The 23633-nt window shown below is 41.9% G+C and overlaps 1 protein-coding gene across 1 annotated transcript in view; it reads left to right on the forward strand.

The window, feature by feature from the left end:
• The first annotated feature begins 224 nt into the window (after positions 1–224).
• Positions 225–23633, forward strand: part of LOC126092868 (testis-specific serine/threonine-protein kinase 4-like) — a 121398-nt gene continuing 97989 nt past the window's right edge. The window contains exons 1-2 of the mRNA XM_049908599.1: positions 225–234; positions 12236–12459. Of these exons, the coding sequence (XP_049764556.1) occupies positions 225–234; positions 12236–12459 (234 nt within the window). The remainder of the gene's footprint in view (positions 235–12235; positions 12460–23633) is intronic.

Here is a 23633-nt window from a genome sequence, read left to right on the forward strand (position 1 = left end):
GAGTGACCCGAAACTATTAACTTCCAGGACTATTTTTTTTCGCTATCTCGCTTTGATTTTTTTATTGGTGGTTGGAACGTGAAAGTTCTGCCTGCAAACTGGGGCGCTATTTCTGCTGCTCGCTGCACTAACGCTGTAGTAAGTGTACTTCTGCAAATGGCAGCTCGTGGCTAATTACACTCGGAAACTCGCAACTAGCGCTTGTTCCCTTTTATTGATGAGCTATGACGCTCAGTCAGTTTGCGCTAAACTCTGGTGTTAACATCACAGCCTTATTCCGGTAATGGCCTCTACTCATGACGTAGGACCAGAATACACAATTCCAGCTGTCCTGGTTCTTTTCAGTTTTGAAATCCGCTAAAATCTGACGTTCAACGTTTTTGCAGAAATCCAGCAAACTGACTTCGACTGAAGCAACTCAGAAGACAAGTGAGAACACACAAAGGCAGAGGTAAAACACTTTGTTTAAACTTGCAAAATTACACACATGAACGTCAGGTGACTAATAAAAGAAAGAGATAAAATCTCTGGACTCCGACCATGATTTTCATGTCATTTCACTTGATTATAATACAAAAGCTAGGTTTGGAAATCCCTTATCAAATCTCTCCAATCTGAGGTAAAAAATGGTTCAAATGGCCCTGAGCACTATGGGACACAAAATCTGAGGTCATCAGTCCCCTAGAACTTAGAACTACTTAAACCTGACTAACCTAAGGACATCACACACATCCATGCCCGAGGAGGATTCGAACCTGCAGCCGTAGCGATCACGCAGTTCCAGACTGAAGCGCCTAGAACCGCACGGCCACAGCGGCCGGCAATCTGAGGTAGTCCTTCATGATTTCTGCTCTCTGATATGTGTTCATATTGGTATATAATTACATTTGTAACGAGAGGGTAAATAAATAAAATATAAAAACGAAGATGGAGGTCTCTATTTATTCCATCATAGACAGAGGACATCATCTGGTCAGGTAATTATCCATGAACAAGTTTGTTTGTGTGGCCATCCTCCGCAGCAAGCATATGAATGCTTGTTTTGTAAATAAAACTGCCTTTTCCTGTTGCTAGTTACTTTATTTATCCAATACGCGTCTCGCCTTCTCCCATTCCAAGGCATACTCAGTGGGATCTATAACAATACAGTTTTGTTAGTTTTAGATTATTAAACAGTTCACTTCTCGATTTTTTTTTGTAAAAAAAGTAATTACTTACGACTTGCTGATCTGCGTTTCCTCACATCTGGTCTGGAGGTCACACTACCACTTTTATCGCTGCCATATAATCACATCTTTGTGTTCTCGCCTTCCACACACTGTTCACCATGTTTCTCACTCTTTTTTGTGGTGGACTATTGTTCTTTTGTCACTCGATACAAAAGAGTGAGAAACATGGTGAACAGTGTGTGGAAGGCGAGAACACAAAGATGTGATTATATGGCAGTGATAAAAGTGGTAGTGTGACCTCCAGACCAGATGTGAGGAAACGCAGATCAGCATGCCGTAAGTAATTACTTTTTTTACAAAAAACTCGAGAAGTGAACTGTTCAATAATCTAAAACTAACAATACTACATCGTTATAGATCCCACTGATGATGCCTTTCAACAGGAGAAGGCGAAACGCGTATGAGATAAGTAAAGTAACTAGCAGCAGGAAAGGCAGTTAAAACAAGTAATTAGCCATGAGATTCACCAACAGCCGTGTGATTGAGATGTTATTTTATTATACTTCGACTACCAGTTTCGTCATTCTACTATTTCATCTTCAGGCCCCATATGCATGTCTCCAGAAATAAGCGATACTGTCATATAGTGCCACATATTCTTGAATGTCGTGAAATCAAAACCGTGTCCCAAATGCTTCATTGGAAGACTTTATTGCAATCAAGCATTTGGGATACGGTTTTCAATTCACGACATCCAGGAATATATGGCGCCATATGAGAGTATCGTTTATTTCTGGAGAGATACATATGGGGCCTGAAGATGGGATACTGGAATGCCGAAACTGGTAGTCAAAATAAACTAAAATAACATCTCAGTTACAAAGATTGTTGACGAATTTCATTGATAAAGATGGGAATGTTTTCGTAAGTTACCAAAAAGTGAGTAAATACAAGTGTACAGATGATAAATTATGATAGTGTCCAATGAAAAAGTGATAATACAAATAAATTTATAAAAACATACTCAGAAGACGAAAATATTTACTACTAAAGACATATACAACGAAAAATGTGTCAGAAAAAAGAGGGCTATAACAGATTTTTGCGGATTAAAAGACTGAAAATGGAAGTGAAGTCCCATGCTTCTAGACAGAGCGTACGGGAACGATGTTGGAGACCCGCACCGCCGTACTAGGCAAGGTCCTAATGGAGGTAGTTTGGCGTTGCCTTCCTCCGACCGTAATGGGATGAATGATGACGATGAAGACGACACAACAACACCCAGTCATCTCGGGGCAGGTGAAAATCCCTGACCCTGCCGGGAATCGAACCCGGGACTCCGTGCTCGGGAAGCGAGAACGCTACCGCGAACGACTAAAAGACTATTTCTTGTAAACCGGGACTGACAAGTTACAATGTGTGGAAATACGAATTATGAGCAAGGAATTAAACGTAGCATAAATATGCTGTGAGTGCAACAATAAAACTAATATTCTATGCACGGATTTCATAATATCAGGGAATAACAACACTGGATTAATAAATACCCTGCCACACTATGTGATCAAAAGTATTCGGATACCTGGCTGAAAATTACTTACAAGTTCGTGGCGCCCTCCATCGATAATACTGGAATTCAGTATGGGGTTGGCCCACCCTTAGCCTTGATGACAGCTTCCGCTCTTGCAGGCTTACGTTCAATCAGATGCTGGAAGATTCCTTGGAGAATGGCAGCCCATTCTTCTGCACTGAGGAAAAGTATCGATGTAGGTCGGTGAGGGCTGGCACGAAATCAACGATCTAAAACATCCTAAAGGTATGCTATAGGATTCAGGTCAGGACTCTGTGCAGGCCAGTCCATTGTAGGGATGTTACTGTCGTGTAACAACTCTGCCACAGGCCGTGAATTATGAACAGGTGCTCGATCGTGTTGAAAGATACAATCGCCATCCTCGAATTGCTCTTCAACAGTGCGAAGCAAGAAGATGCTTAAAACATCAATGTAGGCCTGTGCTGTGATAGTTCCACGCAAAACAACAAGGGGTGCTACACATAGTTCGGGAGATATGGCGTCATAAGCAATTAGTTGCGTCAAAACGAAACTGTAGGGCGAAGTTATCTAGAGATACAGATGAAATATGTATACAAATACGAGTGAAATACGTCAAATATATGTGACACGTGCATAAGACGACAAAACCGAGGACAAAAAAAACCTCATAAACACCTGGAACGACTTCAGGCAAACTTGGTACTCATTTAGTTAGCATCTGTAAAGAAATACGGTGGGATGGGGATGGGTGCAACCTACTAAAGGGGTGGGGCTGACAATGTGGATACAGAACAGTGGGAGGAAGAGATGGACCGACAGAGAGCAGGAACGAGGACTGGACGTAGGTGTATGGAGGAGGAGGAAATGGCCATAGAGAGGGGAGGAGACGGACTAAGAAGGGGGAGGAGAAGGTAGAAGGAGGGAGGAAAGAGGTGAAGTTTAAGAGACAGGCGGGAGGAGGAGATGGTCAGAGGGATGGGGAAAAGGAGATGAACAGAGGACTGGGAAGAAGGAAATGGACACAGAAAGGCAGTAGTAGATGGGCCAGGGGATAGGACATGGACTGAGAGAGGGGGAGGAGGAGATAGACAGTAGGGGAGGAGGGAACTGGAGATAGACAGTGGGGGAGGAGGGAACTGACAGAGAGAGAGAGGGAGGTGGGGATAGAGGGTCTGAGGAAGAGTTTGAGGGGACAGGAAAGGATGCACTTAGAGGGGGAGTAGAAGATGAACTGAGAGATGGGTAAGGAAGAGATGGACAGAGATGCAGGAAGAGCAGATGCACAGAGAAGGGTGAGAAGGATATGGACAGGGAGGAGGAGATAGAATGGTTGAGAAGGAGATAGAGGGGACAGGAGGAAATGGACTTAGAGGAAGGAGGAGGGGATGAACGGACGGGAAGGCGCAGATGGACAGAGGGGGAGGAGCAGATGGATGGAGAGAGTGGGGAGCAGCAGATAGCTAGAGAGAGGGGCAGTTGTAGCAGTTGATGGACAAAGAGGGGAAGAGGCAGACACGGATAGAGAATGAGGAATAGGGAATGGAGGAGGTGGACAGGGAGAGGGGGGAGAAGGAGAAGAACAGTGAAGGAGGTGGAAGAGAGGGAGAGAGAGACAAGGCGATGGACTAAGAGGAGGAGATAGACTTAGAGAACTGTAATAAATACATACCTGGGCAATTCCGGGTACCCAAGTAGTAAAGACATAAACTTGATTTCAAATTCTGTTCATGTACCTGCTTTTCTTTAAGAAGGGTGCTTCCACGCATATGGACCATCCTATAATTGGCGTTACTCCTATCAATTTCGTGGTGTTAACCTTTTATTTCGCCCTTTTCTTTGGAACACCAAATGATCTTTTTTGTATTTGTAATTGTTCAAGGGTGTCTGGAAAAACGGTGAAAAAATAATACATTCTTCCCAAAATGAGATTTTCACTCTGCAGCGGAGTGTGCGCTGATATGAAACTTCCTGTCAGATTAAAACTCCGCTGCAGAGTGAAAATCTCAGTCTGGAAACATCCCCTAGGCTGTGGCTAAGCCATGTTCAAAAAATGTTCAAATGTTTGTGAAATCTTACGGGACTTAACTGCTAAGGTCATGAGTCCCTAAGCTTACACACTACTTAACCTAAATTATCCTAAGGACAAACACACACACCCATGCCCGAGGGAGGACTCGAACCTCCGCCGGGATCAGCCGCACAGTCCATGACTGCAGCGCTCTTAGACCGCTCGACTAATCCTGCGTATCGCTAAGCCATTTCTCCGCAATATCCTTTCTTCCAGGAGTACTAGTTCTGCAAGGTTCACAGAAGAGTTTCTGTGAAGTATGGACGGTAGGAGACGAGGTACTGGCAGAATTGAGGCTGTGAGAGGGCGGGTCGTGAGTCATGCTTGGGTAACTCAGTTGGTAGAACACTTGCCCGCGAAAGGCAAAGGCCCGAGTTCGAGTCTCGGTCTGGCACACAGTTTTAATCTATCAGGAAGTTAAATACATTCTTAATTTGGAAAAATATTTTATTTTTTATGTAAAATATTTGCATTTATGCAAAAGTGTGCGGAACTTACCATTTGCACTCATAAACGTCACTCTGCACTTATGGAAAAGTGTGTGAAATTTACATCATTAATAAACCTTTTTATCGCATAAAACAGAGTTTTATATACCAGATGAATAATAGTAAAGACTGAATTAACGTTACTGTCGAAAAGTACGTAGATGTAATTTTCTTTACGAGGCTAATCACAACGTTTCCACATGATCCAGTGTCTGGTTCATTATCTAATCTGAATTTTAGATTATTTCCTTCCCCACTGTCGATTTACGTTTTGTGTACAAACTCCATTTCTGCACACAAAACGAAAAGTTTGTATCCCCATTTATGTGGTTTATCCTTGACATAAATTTTCATGTGGTGTATTCGTTTCGTTGCACAAATTTCTTCACCAAGTAACACTCACTCTTTGCAACGGAAAGACATTTTTTACTCATGTGATCATCTATAGTACTAATTTTGTAGAATTTGATACGATCTCGACTCTAGAGGGCTGGCCCCTTTGTATTGTCTCTGAAATGCAAAGTTGTCGTCAAAATCTCAAAATATCTCTGAGACACTGTCTGTTTTACCAGCTCAGCACCAGTAACCTTATTCCAGAGTTCACAAACAGCAGTAGGTGAAGCCAGATTACTAATAACACTTAGGCCTGTAAATATGTAAATATCAGGAGCATTACAGTTAAAGGTTTTGTTTGGTTTCTTCTGTTCACTGTAAAGATTAGTTTCATCTATAGTTTTTGCCATTAATTCGTCAATTTAGAAAATATTGAAAAACTGATACGGCGTAAATAACGCATTGACTGGCCCAGTGTGATGTTTCCTTTGAATCTAATAAGGTCATTTACAAATGAAGCACTTCGTTTGTACAAAGTGATTCGATTTTTCTGTTCCTTTGGGTGTTTTTCAGAAGCTTGTAGTACTCGTACATCAGAAAGAAGTTCATTATATCATCCCCGCAAAAATATTTGGATTATGTGTAGTCCATATAGTAATCTCAGGCTCTTCAGAACTAAAGTCTCCAAAATCACAATTGTTACCATTTTTCATTGTCATGGCATACTTTGCATTAAACTATCTCAGACATAATTGTCAATGTCATTGAGAATTTCATTAATCCATGCACAGTTACTTGTTTCACATAGATCAGCTCTATGGTAATTACTTTTAAGTAATAAAGTCGAACATAGAATTTTAATCAGCTTTCTAAGGCTTTCATATTTCTCAGTAGCATCACTATTGAAACACATCTTATATTAAAAGATCTTTTTTCATTTATATTATTAAGCAGCCTACTGCCAGTGTCATAGCTGGTAAGTGAATTAGTATGATCACCTATATATGTCTCCTTACTAGTTTTTAAATAAAGTGTTTCATTTGCTGTGATATGGCCCTTAACATCCCTTAATCCCTTAACAGTGCCCTTGGGTACCTACACAGCATCATTGTCACTACTACACATTTCTTCACTACTACCTAATGCCTCCAATTCTTGTTTAAACAACCAAAATACTTTTCATCTTCCTTACTATACTCAGTATCACTTATTTACAATTCGTTATATTAATTGACATCAATATTACCACAAACATCATCAATATCACTACACCTATTACCAACATAATCATTTCGTATTTCAATACTGTTTAACTATCCTATTTCATTTAAGTTGCGGCCAGTTAATACAGTATTCACTTTTTTCGTAGCTGCTTCTTTCGATTTCCTGAATTTCAAAACCATCACAAAAATCACTTACCTCAGCTTTTGACAAATGACAAGTCTGTATTCTGTTAATAGATTTCTGATAAATTAATTTCTTCTGTATCCTCTTTTCCAATTTCTGTGTGCTGACTTCCGTTATTCGCATATTTTGCCTTACCTACTGAACATACTTCTTTCTCAACAGATATAATGTTAATAGGACAGTACACATCCATAAGATTTAAGATAGCTACTGATCGCTTCACTGGAGTGTTTTTCTTGTGTGTCTGTATTAGTGTAATTTCTGGTCCATTTGTTATTTACTTCATAAGCCCTTAACTTGTGGACTGACAATGTGATCCAAGCTAGTTTTTGTTTCCTGAATTAATACCCCATCCTGCTTCATAGTGTAGTTATCATCTCTACTTCAATTTCTGTTCCCTCTATTACATGTTGCTCTCCAGAATGAAAATTATTACCATTTTCTTACTACCTGTTTCAAAATTGTAGTGCCTTTTATGGTTTTATTTCCCTCTTCCCCCCTCCCCTCCCAAAAACTCTATTACTTGGGCTATTCGGAAAATAAGTTCTGATCGATCGCGAAATGGAAACCACAGTGGAAAAATATTTTATTTGCAACAGTTAGCTATACCTTGTAATATTAGCCCCCCCTCCTCCCCCCCCCTCCCCCCCCCCCCCCACACACACACATCAATATTAAAATTCTCTGTCTCTGCACAAGTTTTGAAAGCTTCGTGAGGCATAAGGTACACAAAAGACAAACTTTTTACTTATATTCATTTTCTCTTGTTGTTTGCTCCAGTTCTTGCGTCTAGGGCTACATTTTTGCTGCTGAAATTTTGATTTAACGTTGTGGGTTCCTGATGAGTAAATAACTGCTGAAGATTTGCGTGTATATTTCTTGGATTTGATTCTTTGTCACATTTTTCAATATCGCACCGTCTTTACCATTTCCACTTAATATTCCAAGTTACATTGTTAGTGACAATCATAAAAAAAACGTCTGTCTCCATCAGAGGCATACCCACTACTACATATATTCTGCGGCACTCACAATATTCCAAAGAATTTACAAAGTAAAAGAGTTTACAAACTTTCTTGACAATCAAGAATCTTCGCTAAAATGTGACATTATCCTATAAATGCATCCAGAAATAAATTTAATAATTAGCTTTATATTGTGCAATTAATAATAGGAATTTTAAGTATACCAGAAATTTCGTAATTTCAAATATTTCCGAAAGAAGAGTAATTTTAGCTGTATGTACAGAGTACTAACAAATTAATTTCTTTTTCAAATTTAGCCAGAAACATAACACGTTGTACGCAAAATCATATGAAGTTGATTCAGTTAAACAGCTGATATAATGGTCACCTATACAAGAGTCGATGGTAGAGATGGTATCGGTTGTTTCTATAAAACAAGTTAATGTTAGAGGAGGGTGTCTCATTACAACCTTCCAGTTATTTCTCTACACAGTCGCAGCTCCGACTTAGACGTCTGTCGTAGCGTCATACCAAATTACAAATACCCTAGTCACAGAAGGAGCCGCCATTGCTTTCCACAAATTCTGTATACTGGTCTATAGATCGTTGTCGGTGCCAAAATATTGTTTTTCTAGCCGGTAGTTCATGTGAGCAGAGACGATACTCAGAGGGAGCCAATTAAAGGCTGTATTGTGGGATATCAAACATTCCCATGGAAAATCTGCAGGAGCTTCTTCAATGCCCCTTCAGAGTGCCCCCGAGCATTATCATGAAGAAGGAAATGCTTGGCAGTTATGTTGTGTTTATGTTATGTGGGCTGCATACGCGGTCGACATATACCTTAGAGGCACTGGCTAAATCGTATGAGCAACGCATCATCAGATTTTAACTGATGTTTCCATTTCGCGCCCAATCGGACCTTACTTTCCGAAGACCTCTCGTAATTCATCCACATATTTCCAAAATTAGCCTATCGTGTTGTTTGGCTCATAGACCAGGTCCCACTATACCTCAGCTGGTAACTTTCTTTTTGAGGCATCTATTTGGATGAGTTCATCTAAAGGTTTGCTCAAATGAGCTAACTTTTAAGTTGATTTTTGCAAAACTGTTTCATGCTGATATGCTCTTCCCTGCAATCTGGTCCATTGAAATATTTTCTTTTTGTTTTAGCTTGTTTAGTCTCTGACCAAAATCTATCTATAAATCCTTCCTCGAAATTTGCATAGTCTGAGTCATCAATAGTATACCGATTAGATCAACTTAATGCTTCAACTTCTAGAATTTTCTTAACAAACTTAATTTTCATGATGTCAGTCATATTAAACACAAAATTATCTCTGCAATGCTGCAGAAAATCTACGGAATGTGAACTACATTCACCTAAATGTTTTTCACTGGAATGTTGCAAAACATAGTACCAACATTGTTAACAAGATTCCTGTTAACTAAATCACTTGGCAATACTTCAACTTTTGTGCACAGAACTGGAACACTACTTTCTAGGATGCTGGTTTTGTTGTTACTTAATATTACATTCTCTGGAAATTTATTGTATGCTGTCCTGTTTAACAAAATTACTTTCAAAAAGTACCAGTTTAGCAACAACATTAGTTTCCAAAGTTGAAATTTGACTTTTTACCTTGTTGCATTCTTTCGAAAGTAATTTTGTTTCTTTTCCCTCTATCTTCAGTGTTTTCATCTTTTTATATTTTTGACTTCAGTTTTAAATTTAAGTTCAATTTCTTTCATCTTGGACTCAACATTCTATACTCAACCATCTAATCCACTAATTTTTCCATTGATATCGTTTAGTTGAGCTGTATTATTACTGATACAATCAAATAACGCTCCTATTGAATGATCCAATTCTACGAACTGGTCCTTACTTTCGTGTTTAAATTTTTTGAACAGACCATTATGATTTCAAGTTCCTCATTAACATTTTCAAACTGAACTTTATTATCTTTAAGTTGATCTTATTGTTTTAATATTTTACCAGTGTCTTTTTCCTGTTCTACTAATTCATCAATAAAGCTTTCTTGTTCTTGTTTCATAACACTACTTAAGTCTCCCACGTCTATATTATCCCCCACGTCTATATTCCTGTTCAATTACTGTCATTGTCAACGATGATGCAATGAAACACTTCACCATTAAAATAAAGGAAAAAAATAAAGAAAATATTTCAAGTACTTGACTTGGTTGTTGGACGTCGACTGTGTTAATTGTTCACCACAAATTTTATTTTTAATCCTTTTCTTCTTCTTGATTAGGAACTCCTTTTACAGTTATTGTTACTGTTTTGTAGCTGTGGTTCAAACTTGTCTGACTGGTCATATAAATTACGTACTTAAAATTTTCACAGCATATATACTTTTTAATCTGCAGCAAGAAAAATAATCCAACATATTATTTACATTTTACTTTCAGAAGATCCCGGACGAGCCCCCATATTCTACCCATAACCACCGTCTTATAACCCATAGTCGATTCAGCAATTTTCAGTAATTCTGAAGTAAGTTTAAATTTGGGTGGCTGGCCATAATTTCACAGCACTTGGCTTGCTGAGGTAGTGACGCACTGCAGAGAAAGGTAGCAATGGTAGAATTTAAATATACATTTTTCATAGTACTCGTTTGTTACAGTACTTCATTGTTGTCGAAAGATGTAGGACTGTAATCCAATCCATGCTAGATTCTGAAATGCACCTTCATATACTTGTCTAATGGGTGCTCGGCTTCATTTTCATAAACGATATGAACACTAGTTGAGTTTCAGTTGTCGAATAGATATACTTTTAGTTATTTCATTTCACAATATACTTAAATTCAACCTCCATGCTAACTAAAGACGTACATTAATCGTACTCCATAATAGACTGAACAAGAACAAAGATTTACCTATAACAACCTGTAGCAAAGACAATAATAATACATATCAATCTATGCAAAATTGTCTTTGGAAAGGAGATTTCAAAAACAAAACTAAAGTAATTGTTTATCATTGCCTGTCTGTTTAATAAGTCAATAATAATCATAGTAATTACAGAAAGTGTTTTTATATGTTGACGTTTATACATTTTGGTATAGCTGTTTGGTAGTTGGTTTCTGGGTTTTGAGTCTTTAACTTGGGAATCAGTGACTTCATATTACTGAAGATCGTCTAGTGCATTTTATCTCATTATAACCAGTTTTATTACAATCTCCAGACACATCTTCGGCTTGGAAGATCACTGACTTTAATAGAATTGTCTTTAGTGATGAGTAAAGTTTTCTTTAGTCCCAAAGACCTGCAAAGACGTGTCTGGAGACGCCCCGGACAACGGTGGGATAACAATGTGACTGCTGACCACCATACGACTCGATGATGGTCCGGAGTGCCCTTTCATAACAGATCTCCTTTTGTTGTCAGCCGCGAGAATCTTATGCTACATAGGTACGTCGTCGATACTGTATGCTCCATTTTGTTGCCATCCCTGGGAAGCCATCCTGAGCTTACATTTCAGCAAGATAATGCCCGCCCGCACACGGCGTGAGTTTCTATTGCTTGTCTTCGTGCTTGCCAAACCCTACCTTGCCCTGCATGGTTGCCGTATCTCTCCCCAATTGAGAGCGTTTGGAGCATCATGGACAGGACCCTGCAACCAGCTCGGGATTTTGATGAAAGGGGCAGAATTCGACACGATTTCTCTGAGGAGGACATCCAATAAGTCTATTAATCAACGCGAAGCCCAAAAACTACTTGCGTAAGGGCCAGAGGTGGGACAATGCGTTAACGACTGGCTCAATCTTTGAAGGTCTTTCTCTTAAATAAACCACAGAGTTTTTCTGAAATTTCAATAGGTTGTTGATCTGTACATGTACATTGAATCTGCTGTTACCCGTCCCATTCGGAAAATTCCTTCGTGACATGTCAGCTTTTTTAAAAAAGAGTATATTAACTACCAGAAATACAAACTGTTAACAACAGTCACCATCAAAAGAGTGACAATGCTACACAGACAACACACATTGTCGCGTCATGAGTTGAGTAGCGCATTCTAGTGGCAGTTTCTTTTCAGTTCCTTTCATAATGCAACACTGTCATCTGCAAGGCTGGTTCCAGTGTTAAACTTCAAGGACAAATATAAAAATGGGAACTGAAAGGAATGGTTAAAATTTAGTGTCCATTTTTGGCTCTATTAGCAGCTGCTACTACACAAGAGGCAGACAGTGAAGCAGTAGCGGTAAGGTGGTGGTGTGTGGTCTAATCAGGGGTGCGCGAGCACGAACGAAGCCGCGAGCGCACGCACCATCGCGACCTGCCACGGCGACCGTCCAGCGAGTACCTGCTGGACGAGGAGGGCGCGCGGTCGGTGTCCGTGGCAGACATCCGCGCGCCCGCGGAGGACCTTTGGAGGGACCGCAGCACAGTCCTGGAACGACACGGCTTCATCCCAGAGGAGGTCATCGGATCCGGCTCCTACGCTGTCGTCAAGGTGACCACCTACGTCATCCACATCTACGTCTATATTTACGCTCTGCGAGCTACACTATGTCATCAAAAGTATCCGGACACCCCAAAAACATACGTTTTTCATATTAAGTGCATTGCGCTGCCACTCTACTGCCAGGTACTCCGTATCTGCGGCCTCAGTAGCCATTTGACATCGTGAGAGAACAGAATGGGGCGCTCCGCGAAATCACGTACTTCGAACGTGGTCACGTGACTGGGTGTCACTTGTGTCATACGTCTGTACACGAGATTTCCACACTCCTAAACATCCCTAGGTGCACTGTTTCCAATGTGATAGTGAAGTGGAAACGTGAAGGGACACGTACAGCACAAAAGCGTACAGGACGACCTCGTCTGTCGACTGACAGAGATCGCCGACAGTTGAAGAGGGTCGTAATGTGTGATAGGCAGACATCTGTCCAAACCATCACACAGGAATTCCAAACTGCATCAGAATCCACTGCAAGTAGTTATGACAGTTATGCGGGAGGTGAGAAAACTTGAGTTTCATGGTCGAACGGCTACTAATAAGCCACACATCACGCCAAACGACGCCTCGCTTGGTGAAAGGAGCGTAAACATTGGACTGTTGAACAGTGGAAAAAAGTTGTGTGGAGTGGCGAATCACGGTACTCAATGTGGCAATCCGATGGCAGGGTGTGAGTTTGGCGATTGCCCGGTGAACGTCATCGGCCACCGTGTGTAGTGCCAACAGTAAAATTCGGAGGAAGTGGTGTTATAGTGTGGTCGTGTTTTTCATGGAGGGGGCTTGCACCACACGCTGTTTGGCGTGGCACTATCACGGCACAGGCCTACACGGAGATTTTAGGCACCTTCTTGCCTTCCACTGTGGAAGAGCAATTCGGGGATGGCGATTCCATCTATCAACACGATCGAGCACCTTTTCATAACGCACGGCCTGTAGTGGAGTGGTTACGCGATTATAACATCCCTGTAACGGACGGGCCTGCACAGAGTCCTAACCTGAATCCTACAGAAAACCTTTGGGATGTTTTGGAACGTTGACTTCGTGCCAGGCCTCACCGACCGACATCGATACCTCTCCGCAGTGCAGCACTCCGTGAAGAATGGGCTGCTATTCTCCAAGAAACCTTCCAGCACCTATCTGAACGTATGCGTGCGAGAGTGGAAGCTGTTATGAAGGCTAAGTGTGGGTCAACAACATACTGAATTCCAGCATTACCGATAGAGGGTGCCACAAACTTATAAGTCATTTTCAGCCAGGTGTCCGGATACTTTTGATCACATAGTGTATCTGGCGGTGTGTGGAGGACAGTACATCTGATACCTATATCTTATTCCCCTTACCTGTTTCACTGAAGGAAAAGTGTTTCTGAAGGACTATTTTTAGTGTGCCTTCGTACGATCTCCATCACATTTACAATAAGGAATTTTGCACAGTGCTCCTAATTTCTGAACGGTTTTGCAGTTTTCCGTTTCTTTTCCAACACTGCTGCAGCCGTTTGTCAGTTGCAAATTACATTGAAGTGTTATGAAGAACAAAAGTTATGAACAAAAGTTACATTGAGGTAGCCCGGGGAGTGGGACGCAAAGATGATTTTTACACTAAGGTGACAAAGTAATGGGATAGCGATATGCACACACACACATACAGATGACGCTACTATTGCGTATAGAAGGTATAAAAGGGTAGTGCTTGACGGAGCTGTTATTTGCACTCAGGTGATTTGTGTGAAGAAAGTTTCCGATGAGATTACGGCTACACGAAGCGAATTAAAGAGTTTGAACGCGGAATGGTAGTTGGACCTAGAAGCCTAGGACATTTCATTTCGCAGATCATTAGGAAATTAAGCATTCCGAGATCCACTTTATCAACAATGTGCCGAGAATATCAAGTTCGGGCGTTACCTCTCACCATGGACAACGTAGTGTGGCCGACGGACTTCACTTGACAATCGAGAACAGCGGCGTTTGCGTAGAGTTGTCGGTACTAACATGCAAGCAGTACTGCGTGAAATAATTGCAGAAATCAATGTGTAGCGTACCACGAACGTATCCGTTTGGACAGTGAGCAGAAAATTGGCGTTGATGGGCTGTGGCAGCAGACGACCGAAGCGATTGCCGTCGATGACAGCACGACATCGCCTGCAGCGCCTTTCTTGGGCTCGTGATCATATCGGTTGGACGCTAGAAAACTGCAAAACCGTTTCTTGGTCAGATGAGTCCTGATTTCAGCTGGTAAGAGCTGATGGTAGGGTTTGAGAGTGGTGCAGACCTCACGAAGCCGTGGACCAAAGTTGTTAACAAGGCAGTGTGCAAGCTGGTGGTGGCGTCATAATGGTGTTGGCTGTGTTTAAATGGACTGATCTGGGCCCTATGATCCAACTGAACCGTTCATTGACTGCAAATAATTATGTTCGACTAGTTGGAGACCATTTGGTGCCATTCATAGACTTCACGTTCCCAAACATCTAGAAAATTTTTATGGCTGATATTGCGCCATGTCACTGGGCCATAATCGTTCGCGAATATTTTTGGATGTGAGGTCCGCCAGTTATGCAGAACACCGTTTTTCTCAGTACCCAAACATGTTTCGGCACCACTGAGCCATCGTCAGTGTTTTTTTCGTTTTTATTTATTCTGCAATGTCAACATTTTTTTAAATGATTACAAAATTATGTTTCATCAACATCATGACAAGCTACCTGTAGTAATTAACACAAAAGTGATCCAGAAAATGGATGCACACCAAATGTAAAGGTATTTACAAAAAGAAACGATCTGTTGTTTGAACTAAAAATGCACATAATTTTATAATCATTTAACAAAAATGTTCACATTGCAGAAAAAATAAAACGTAAACCCACTGATGATGGAACAATGGTGCCGAAACATGTTTGAGTACTGAGAAAAACGGTGTTTTGCATAACTGGCGGACTTCACATCCAAAAATTTTAACTGCAAGCACGGCCAATACAAGGAGCTGCAATTAAAAAGGTGGATAATTCATTCGCGATTAGTTTGAAGAACATTCTGGACAATTCGAGCGAATGATTTGGCCACTCAGATCACCGGACATCAATCACATCGAATATTCATGGGACATAACTGAGAGGTCAGATGGTGCACAAAATCTTGCACAGGCAGTGCTTTGCGATTATGGACGGCTATAGAGGGAGCATGGGTCAATATTTTTGCAGCGAACTTCCAACAACTTGTTGAGTACATGCCACGTAGGCTTGCTGAACAACGTCATGCAAATGGAGGTCCAACATGATATTAGGAGGAATCCCATGACATTTTCCAGCTCAGCGAACATTTTCTGCAGAGAAGTGAGTGTGTCGATTTTAACCGTTCTCCTCGTATTTTCAATTTGCTTGAATTACATTTGAAGGACACTATACTGTCTTTGAAAGACTCTGTGAGGTTCCTTGGCCTCATTTTCTGTTCCAAACTGTCGTGTTTACCACACCTGAAGGACGTGAAAACAAGGGCACAAGAGGCACTGAACATCTTCAAGTTCCTTAGCCACAGGTCTGAGGAGCAGACAGGGCGCGTCTGTTCCAGTTTTATAGAGCTTTCGTGAGATCACGGCTGAATTGTGGGTGCACGGTATACATATCAGCAAGACCTTTTTACCTGCTGATCATTGATGCTGTTCACCAAGTTGGTGACGGATGCTAACAGGACCAGCCCCATAGTTAGTATCTGTGCTGAGACTGGGGAACCACCACTTACCATTCAGCGGCAACTCCTCATAGTGCGTCGAGTATACAAGATCTTCGCTGCACCGACTTCACCAACGTACCATAATGTTGCTCGTTCAGCTATGGAACGCCTTTTATCCAGTCGGAGAATACGGTATTACAGTGTCTATGTTGTTAAGAAGTGCGATGTGATGTTCCTTGCGACATGCACAGGAACAGGCACTATGGTGACTAGAGCCGTTATGTAATATCCCAGTCATTGTCGTCTTTCTATCATACGCCGGAATCCTCCCCCCCCCCCCAAAAAAAAACAAAAAAAACCGCAATAACATTTCTGTGGGTGGAGCCTGTGTAGTACGCATTTCTACCACTAGGCGTGTGTACCGCAGCTGAGTGCCAGTTCAGTGCCTCCTGTGTTCCCGACCTGGTTTGTTCTCTTCATCTGCAGTGACTGTTTTTGCTAGCGCTGTTGTCTTCATGTTTCTTTTTTTTATGACAGAAAGCTTAAGTGACCAACGTGCGGCTGTAAAATTTTGTTTTCTATTCCGTAAAAATATCATTGAAACTGTTTCAATGTTGAAAACAGCTTACCAGCTTTTCTCAATTTAAAAATGCCGACAGGTCGATTGATGACAAAACTCGTTCTGGGCGTCCATAAACTTTCCGAAATGACGAAAATATTGAAAATATTCGAGAGCTTGTGCTCACAGACCATCGTCAGACAACTGATCAACCGTCGGAGATTTGTAGGTTACCTTGGAGTTCGGTTCAGTGAATTTTAACGGAAAATTTGAGAATGAAAAGGGTTGCTGCCAAGCTTGTTCCTTTGGTTGTGGCTCACAATCAAGAGGAACGTCGAGTTGAAACATGTCGTGCTTTGAAACAACAGCTAGAAACTAATCCAGATTTTCTGTCAAAGTGGTGATGAGTCTTGGTGCTATGGTTACAACCCAGAAACGTAGCAACAATCAAGCCATGTCATCGTCGGCCCATCCAAAAAAAAAAAAAAAAAAAAAATGTTGTCAAGTCAAGTCAGGTCAAACATCAAAACAATGCTGATTACCTTTTTGATGCCAAGGGCGTAGTTCATTCAGAGTTTGTTGGCCCAGGTCGGACCGTCAATCAAATCTGTCATTTGGAAGTTTTAAGAAGATTGCACAACAGTGTTCGTCAAAAAAGATCCGATTCGTGACAGAGAGGAGACTTGTTTTCCCACCACGACAAGACATCTGTACACACAGCCTTCTCCCTTAGACAGTTTTGGCTAAAAATGACATGGTTCCGCTGACCAACGCACCCTACTTGCCTGAACTGGCTCCGTGCGACTTTTCTGTATTTCCAAGCATGAAAAGGAGCATGAAAGGACACCGGTTTGGCAACATTAAAGAAGTCAAGAAAAAACGACGGAGGATCTGTCAGCCATTTCCAAAGAGGACTATAAAAATATTTCGAAGAGTGGAAGCGCCGGTGGGACAAATGTATTGGTTGTAATGGAAAGTACTTTTGAAGGGTATAAGGTTGTTTTGCAAACAATTTGACAATTCATAGTTTTGAAAAATAATTGTGGTTTTGTTTGGGTACCCTCTCGTACACCTGATGATTATCCATGTTCGCAATTTAGAATACATTTCATACTTTTCTCCAATCGTTCACGACGAACAAGGCGTTTGAAATCCGCGTAGTGTGTGAGCTGCAGTCGCTTGGTGTGAGGCAAGTACAGACCCAGATCCAGAGTTTTAACCGACTGCCACCGTGGTTACTGCAAAGCACAGCGTAATTTTAGGTTTAGTGCAGTACATGGGAGGATAAATTCCTGTTTATGCTTTTAATACGATATTTTCCAACATTTGAAATGAGCAGCACAACTACTTTGCCATGTTCACGGATGGGTCTAAACAGGGGGACTCCGTTGGTTGCTCTATTGTTTTTCCTTGATCGTGTCCTCAAGATTCGGTTTCCTCCAGATTTCATTGTCTTCGATGCCGAATTATACGCGATCCTGAGTGCGCTGGAGCATATGAGATGTGCCACGTCCTCTTTAGATGTGCCATGTCCTCTTTAGAAATTGCTCGTCTGCTCCGACTCCCTAAGTGCTCTTCAGTCTCTACAACATTTATACCTGGCAGATAAGGTAGTCCAGCGCATCCAGGACACCTACCCAAATTCCAAAGGCTGTAGAAGGAAACGTTTTGCTGCTTGATTCCAGAGCAGGTGTGTACAAAAGGGAACGAAATGTCGAATGTAGCTAGCCAAGGAGGCATGTCGTGACCCTTAGTTCGGTGAGCGTGTCATTGATAACCTCGTCTTTCAACGCCCCTAATCCATAAACACACACAAACACAAGCACGATATCCTGTTTTTCTGCTTTTTCCCGTCGTCGTCACTTCGGGAGAGAGAGACTGAAACTGATAATATGTGTTACACCATGTGGCACCAGTTTGATGTTTATCTAATTTTGTGGAGATATTCATCATGTAACGTGTATTAAATGATTAAACTGTCATTCCATTTTGAACTGAAGATCATCATCGACCTCACTATGAGGTATTTGGAAGCAAATAGCCACCACCGTCGACTAGAGGATTTTCTAGTCATGCTTGAAACACCTGCTGTGTCAGTTTATGAAGACTGGTGAATGGAAGCCAGTATGAAATTATAGGTCTTCTCAACTCATGCCATACAACCTCCATGGCTGCCGAATCAGGGGACTGGGTAGGCCGTTCAGGAGTCCGTACGTTCCTCAACAAGTCTGTGGAGTGAACTGCAGTGTGCCGTCTTACACTATCCTGTTGGAATGTGCCATTTGGAGCACTGGTCATGAATGCTATTCTCGTTCATTACTGGAGAGCATCCAGTCTTCCTTCAACAATTACGAAATAAGTATTTATGTTTAATGAGAAGCTATAGTTACAATATTGAAATTTCTAGATGAAATTCAACATAACTTTAATAGATAGGCCTATAGAAATACTAACCAAAACGACATAAGAAAATCTGTGCAGGGGCGATACTCGAACTCGTATTTCCCGCTTGGCTTACCATGTCGGTAACTTGACTACAATGCAATAATGTTACAAAAGGTTATTTCTAGTGTCTTTATTGTGCAGTCATCCGTTTTTATCCACCTTTATCTCAACACCTACCGATTTCTGGGGCAAAACCCAACAATTATTGCTTGAGCTAAATTGTAAATTTCTTGGTAATTAGCAATGAGACAGACATGCAGTTTGGGTGGTTTACAGATAACAGCCCATCCTACACCTACAATTTGAAACAGCGTGAAAATCTACCCCTCACTGACTACAGTTTTAGAAAAACTGAAAACTGTGGGGCCTTATCCCCACTAGCCTAGGTGCATGACATGGAAGTTTGTGTCGGTCTGGAAAGCTGATATGAAACTTCCTGACAGATTATAGCTGTGTGCCGGACCGAGACTTGAACTCGGTACCTTTGCCTTTCGCGAAAAGTACTCTATTAACTGAGCTACCCAAGCACAACTCACGAACCGTCCTCACAGTTTCAATTCTGCCAGTACCTCGTCTCCTACCTTCCAAACTTCACAGAAGGTCTTCTGCGAACGTTGCAGAACTAGCACTCTTGGAAGAAAGGATATTGTGGAGATATGGCTTAGCCACAGCCTGGGGGATGTTTCCAGAATGAGATTTTGACTCTGCAGCGGAGTGTGCGCTGATATGAAACTTCCTGACAGATTAAAACTGTGTGCCAAACCGAGACTCGAACTCATGAAACTTCCTGACAGATTAAAACGATGTGCGAGTCCAAGACTCGAACTCGGGACCTTTGCCTTTCGCGGGCAAGTGCTCTACCAACATTTTTTAAAAAATATAATTTTGTTCGTTTTCGTTCGTTGTATCTGCTCGGGGCGGACGTCGCAAGACACCCGTTTCATTTCGTCGTTGATCCATTAACTCAGATTTTTATTACAGAGGGCTGCTAACACTCTGACCGAATACGCTGAGTTACCGTGCCGGCACCAACTGAGCTACCCAAGCACGCCTCATCGCCCGTCCTCACAGGTGTAATTCTGCCAGTACCTCGGTCTGGCACACAGTTTTAATCTGTCAGAAGTTTCATATCAGCGGACATTCCACTGCAGAGTGCAAATCTCATTGTGAAAACATCCCCCAGGCTGTGGCTAAGCCACGTCTCCGCAATATCCTTTCTTCCAGGAGTGCTAGTTCTGCAAGGTTCGCAGAAGAGCTTCCGTGAAGTTTGGATGGTAGGAGACGTGGTACTGGCAGAATTGAAGCTGTGAGAACGGGTTGTGAGTCGTGCTTGGGTAGCTCAGTTGGTAGACAACCTGCCCACGAAAGGCAAAGGTCCCGAGATCGAGACTCGTTCCGACAGACAGGTATAATCTGTCAGGAAGTTTCATATCAGCGCACACTCCGCTGCAGAGTGAAAATCTCATTCGGGAAACATCCCCCAGGCTGTGGCTAAGCCATGTCTCCGCAATATCCTTTCTTCCAGGAGTGCTAGTTCCGCAAGTTTCACAGAAGAACTTCTATGAAGTTTGGAAGGTAGGAGACGAGGTACTAGCAGAACTGAAGCTGTGAGTACGGGTCGTGAGTCCTGCTTGAGCAGCCCAGTTGGTAGAGCACTTACTCGCAAAAGGCAAAGGTCCTGAGTTCAAGTTTCGGTCGGGCACACAGTTTTAATCTGCCAGGAAGTTTCATATCAGCGCACACTCCACTGGAGAGTGAAAATCTCACTCTGGAAACAGAAAACCTCTTCTCGCAAAACCAATAAACATATTCTTGTGGTAAGAAAAGTCTATTTGGGAAACCATTAAATCTTTCATGGAAAAACAATAAAATTCTTCTCTAACAGCATTAAAAACGTTTCAGAAACCAGTTAACTCTTTCTGGAAGAATCTCTCAGTACTAGCGGGCCCATCGTCACCGACCGACTACCGTGTCACCCTCTGCCAGTGCTTCACTGGATACGGAATGGAGGGACACGTGGTCAGCGCACAGCTATCTCGGCCGTTGTCAGTTTTCGTAACCTCGAGACGCTACTGCTCGGTCAAATAGCTCCTCAGTTGGCACCTTGCACCGACTTCATTTCCTCCCATCAAGGAAATCTCTCTGCCAGTACCGGGATTCGAACCAGTGTCCACATGTCAGTCATCTGTGCTGAACACTCAGCTAAGGAGGTGGACTTCTGAAACAAAAAAAGTAGTTGTACTCTTCTGGAAAAGAGAGAAAAAAGCAACTCTTCTTTACATTTGTGTTGTAGCATGTTTTTTAATTCCTAGTATTTTTGAGCGAAATAATTCCAATATTGATGTGGTAACTATATAAGGGACTGATATGATCATGTGTCACACGTACCGTTTATGCTTTGTGGTCGGACTGAAGAGCCAATCATGTCGTTATGTACTGAGTTGTGGTACTGCTAAAAGTGCCGCACGGATCATATGGACCGATCTTTTGCGGCTCTTGACCAGAACATCAGTAGAAGCTCGACACGCTTATATTTTTTAGGATCCTAAACACTCGAACAGTATTCAAGAATGGTTGTCACTAATGTCCTGTACGCAACCCGTCTATATAGATGAGCTACACTTTCCTAGAATTCTCCCAATAAACTGAAACCGACCATTCGCCTTCCCTACTACTCACCTTACAAACTCGTTCCGTTTCATATCGCTGTGCAACACTACTCCGAAATACTTAAACGAATTGATTCTGTCAAGCAGTGCATCACTAATAATGTATTTGAACATTACAGGGCTGTTTTATGCTTTCGTCGGAATGAATTTAAATTTTTCTACATCTACGAATTCCTGTCATTCATTACGTTAGTGAGAAATTCTGCCTAAGCTACCCTGTATCTTCCTATAGTCACTGAAGGACGATACTTTCTCGCAGACTACAGCGTCTTCGGCCAACAGCTGCAGAATTCTGCTCAACCTTTTTGTCAGATAGTTTATGAATATAGAGGGTGTTTCCGCAAGAGGGTGCAAAAATTTAACAGGACATAGAGGATTCTCCACTGAACAGTCTGAGGTAGGGAACCTGGAATCGGAGAAGCCAGGTTAAGAAGGTAATAGGCTTAAAATCACATTACTGTGTACTTTTTTATTTACGTTAGTTAAAGATAACTGCAAATACCATCACTGATCAAATGAGCGTACCATTTGTACTGTATCTTATAGAATGTGCTGAAACTGACGGCCATAAACCTCAATGCAAGCATGACATCGGCGAACAATATTCTGACGCAGCTTGTCAAATATTCCTGGTGCGTTTCGAATCACATCACAGGCAGCTACAATTCTGGAAACTAATTCCATCTCCGTATCCACTGGTGTCTCACACACAAGTGATTTTAGACATCCCCATAGGAAATAACCAAGGGGGATTCAGATCAGGTGACCTCGCAGGCCATGGAATAGGACCTCTTCTTTCAATCCTGCGACCAGGAAGTACAGCATTGAGATGCTTGTGGACATCCGCACTGAAGTGAGGCGGTGAACCGCCATGCTGTATCCACATCTTCTCACGAACAGCGAAGTACACGTCCTCCAACAACTCAGATAGAACTCTGTGGTTGGCCGGCGTGGCCGAGACGTTCTAGGCGCTACAGTCTGGAACCGCGTGACCATGTCGAAGGTTCGAATCCTGCCTCGGGCATGGTTGTGTGTGATGTCCTTAGGTTAGTTAGGGTTAAGTAGTTCTAAGTTCTAGGGGACTGATGACTTCAGACCATAGTGCTCAGAGCCATTTGAACCATTTAGAACTCTTTGCACGAACCACAAGCACAGGTGGCCCTTCAGATAGCCAGGTAGACTTCTTAGTACTCAGGTTCGTCCTCCTTCTTTCTTTGCAGGAAGTAAATAATGTACATGTAAATAAACGGCACAGTAGGTGTAAAGGTGTACGTACCTTAGTTGTAAGTAAGATGGAAAACAGTAATGCTAGACAAAGCGGTAGACAAGTTTATTCCATATCTCCTTATGCTGGCTTCTCTGACCCCAGGTTCCCCATCTTAAAGTGTTCAGTAGAGCATTCTCTATGTCCTGTTAAATTTTTGCACGCTCTTACGGAAACACCTTTGATAGAGCAGAAGAGTGATCTTATGACCCTTCATTGGAGCATTCCTGACGACTTCTTGTCTCTGACGAACATTCACTATACAGGAAAATGTAATGGATACGCGAATTCTTTACAGACGTATGGAAAAACTGGTAGAAGCCGACCTCAGGGAAGATCAGTTTGGATTCCGTAGAAATGTTGGAACACGTGAGGCAATACTGACCCTACGATTTATATTAGAAGAAAGATTAAGGAAAGGCAAACCTACATTTCTAGCATTTGTAGACTTAGAGAAAGCTTTTGACAATGTTGACTGGAATACTCTCTTTCAAATTCTGAAGGTGGCAGGGGTAAAATACAGGGAGCGAAAGGCTATTTACAATTTGTGCAGAAAGCAGATGGCAGTT

The sequence above is a fragment of the Schistocerca cancellata genome, chromosome 7 (genome assembly GCF_023864275.1).
Source record: "Schistocerca cancellata isolate TAMUIC-IGC-003103 chromosome 7, iqSchCanc2.1, whole genome shotgun sequence".
Classification (NCBI taxonomy): Eukaryota; Metazoa; Arthropoda; class Insecta; order Orthoptera; family Acrididae; genus Schistocerca; species Schistocerca cancellata.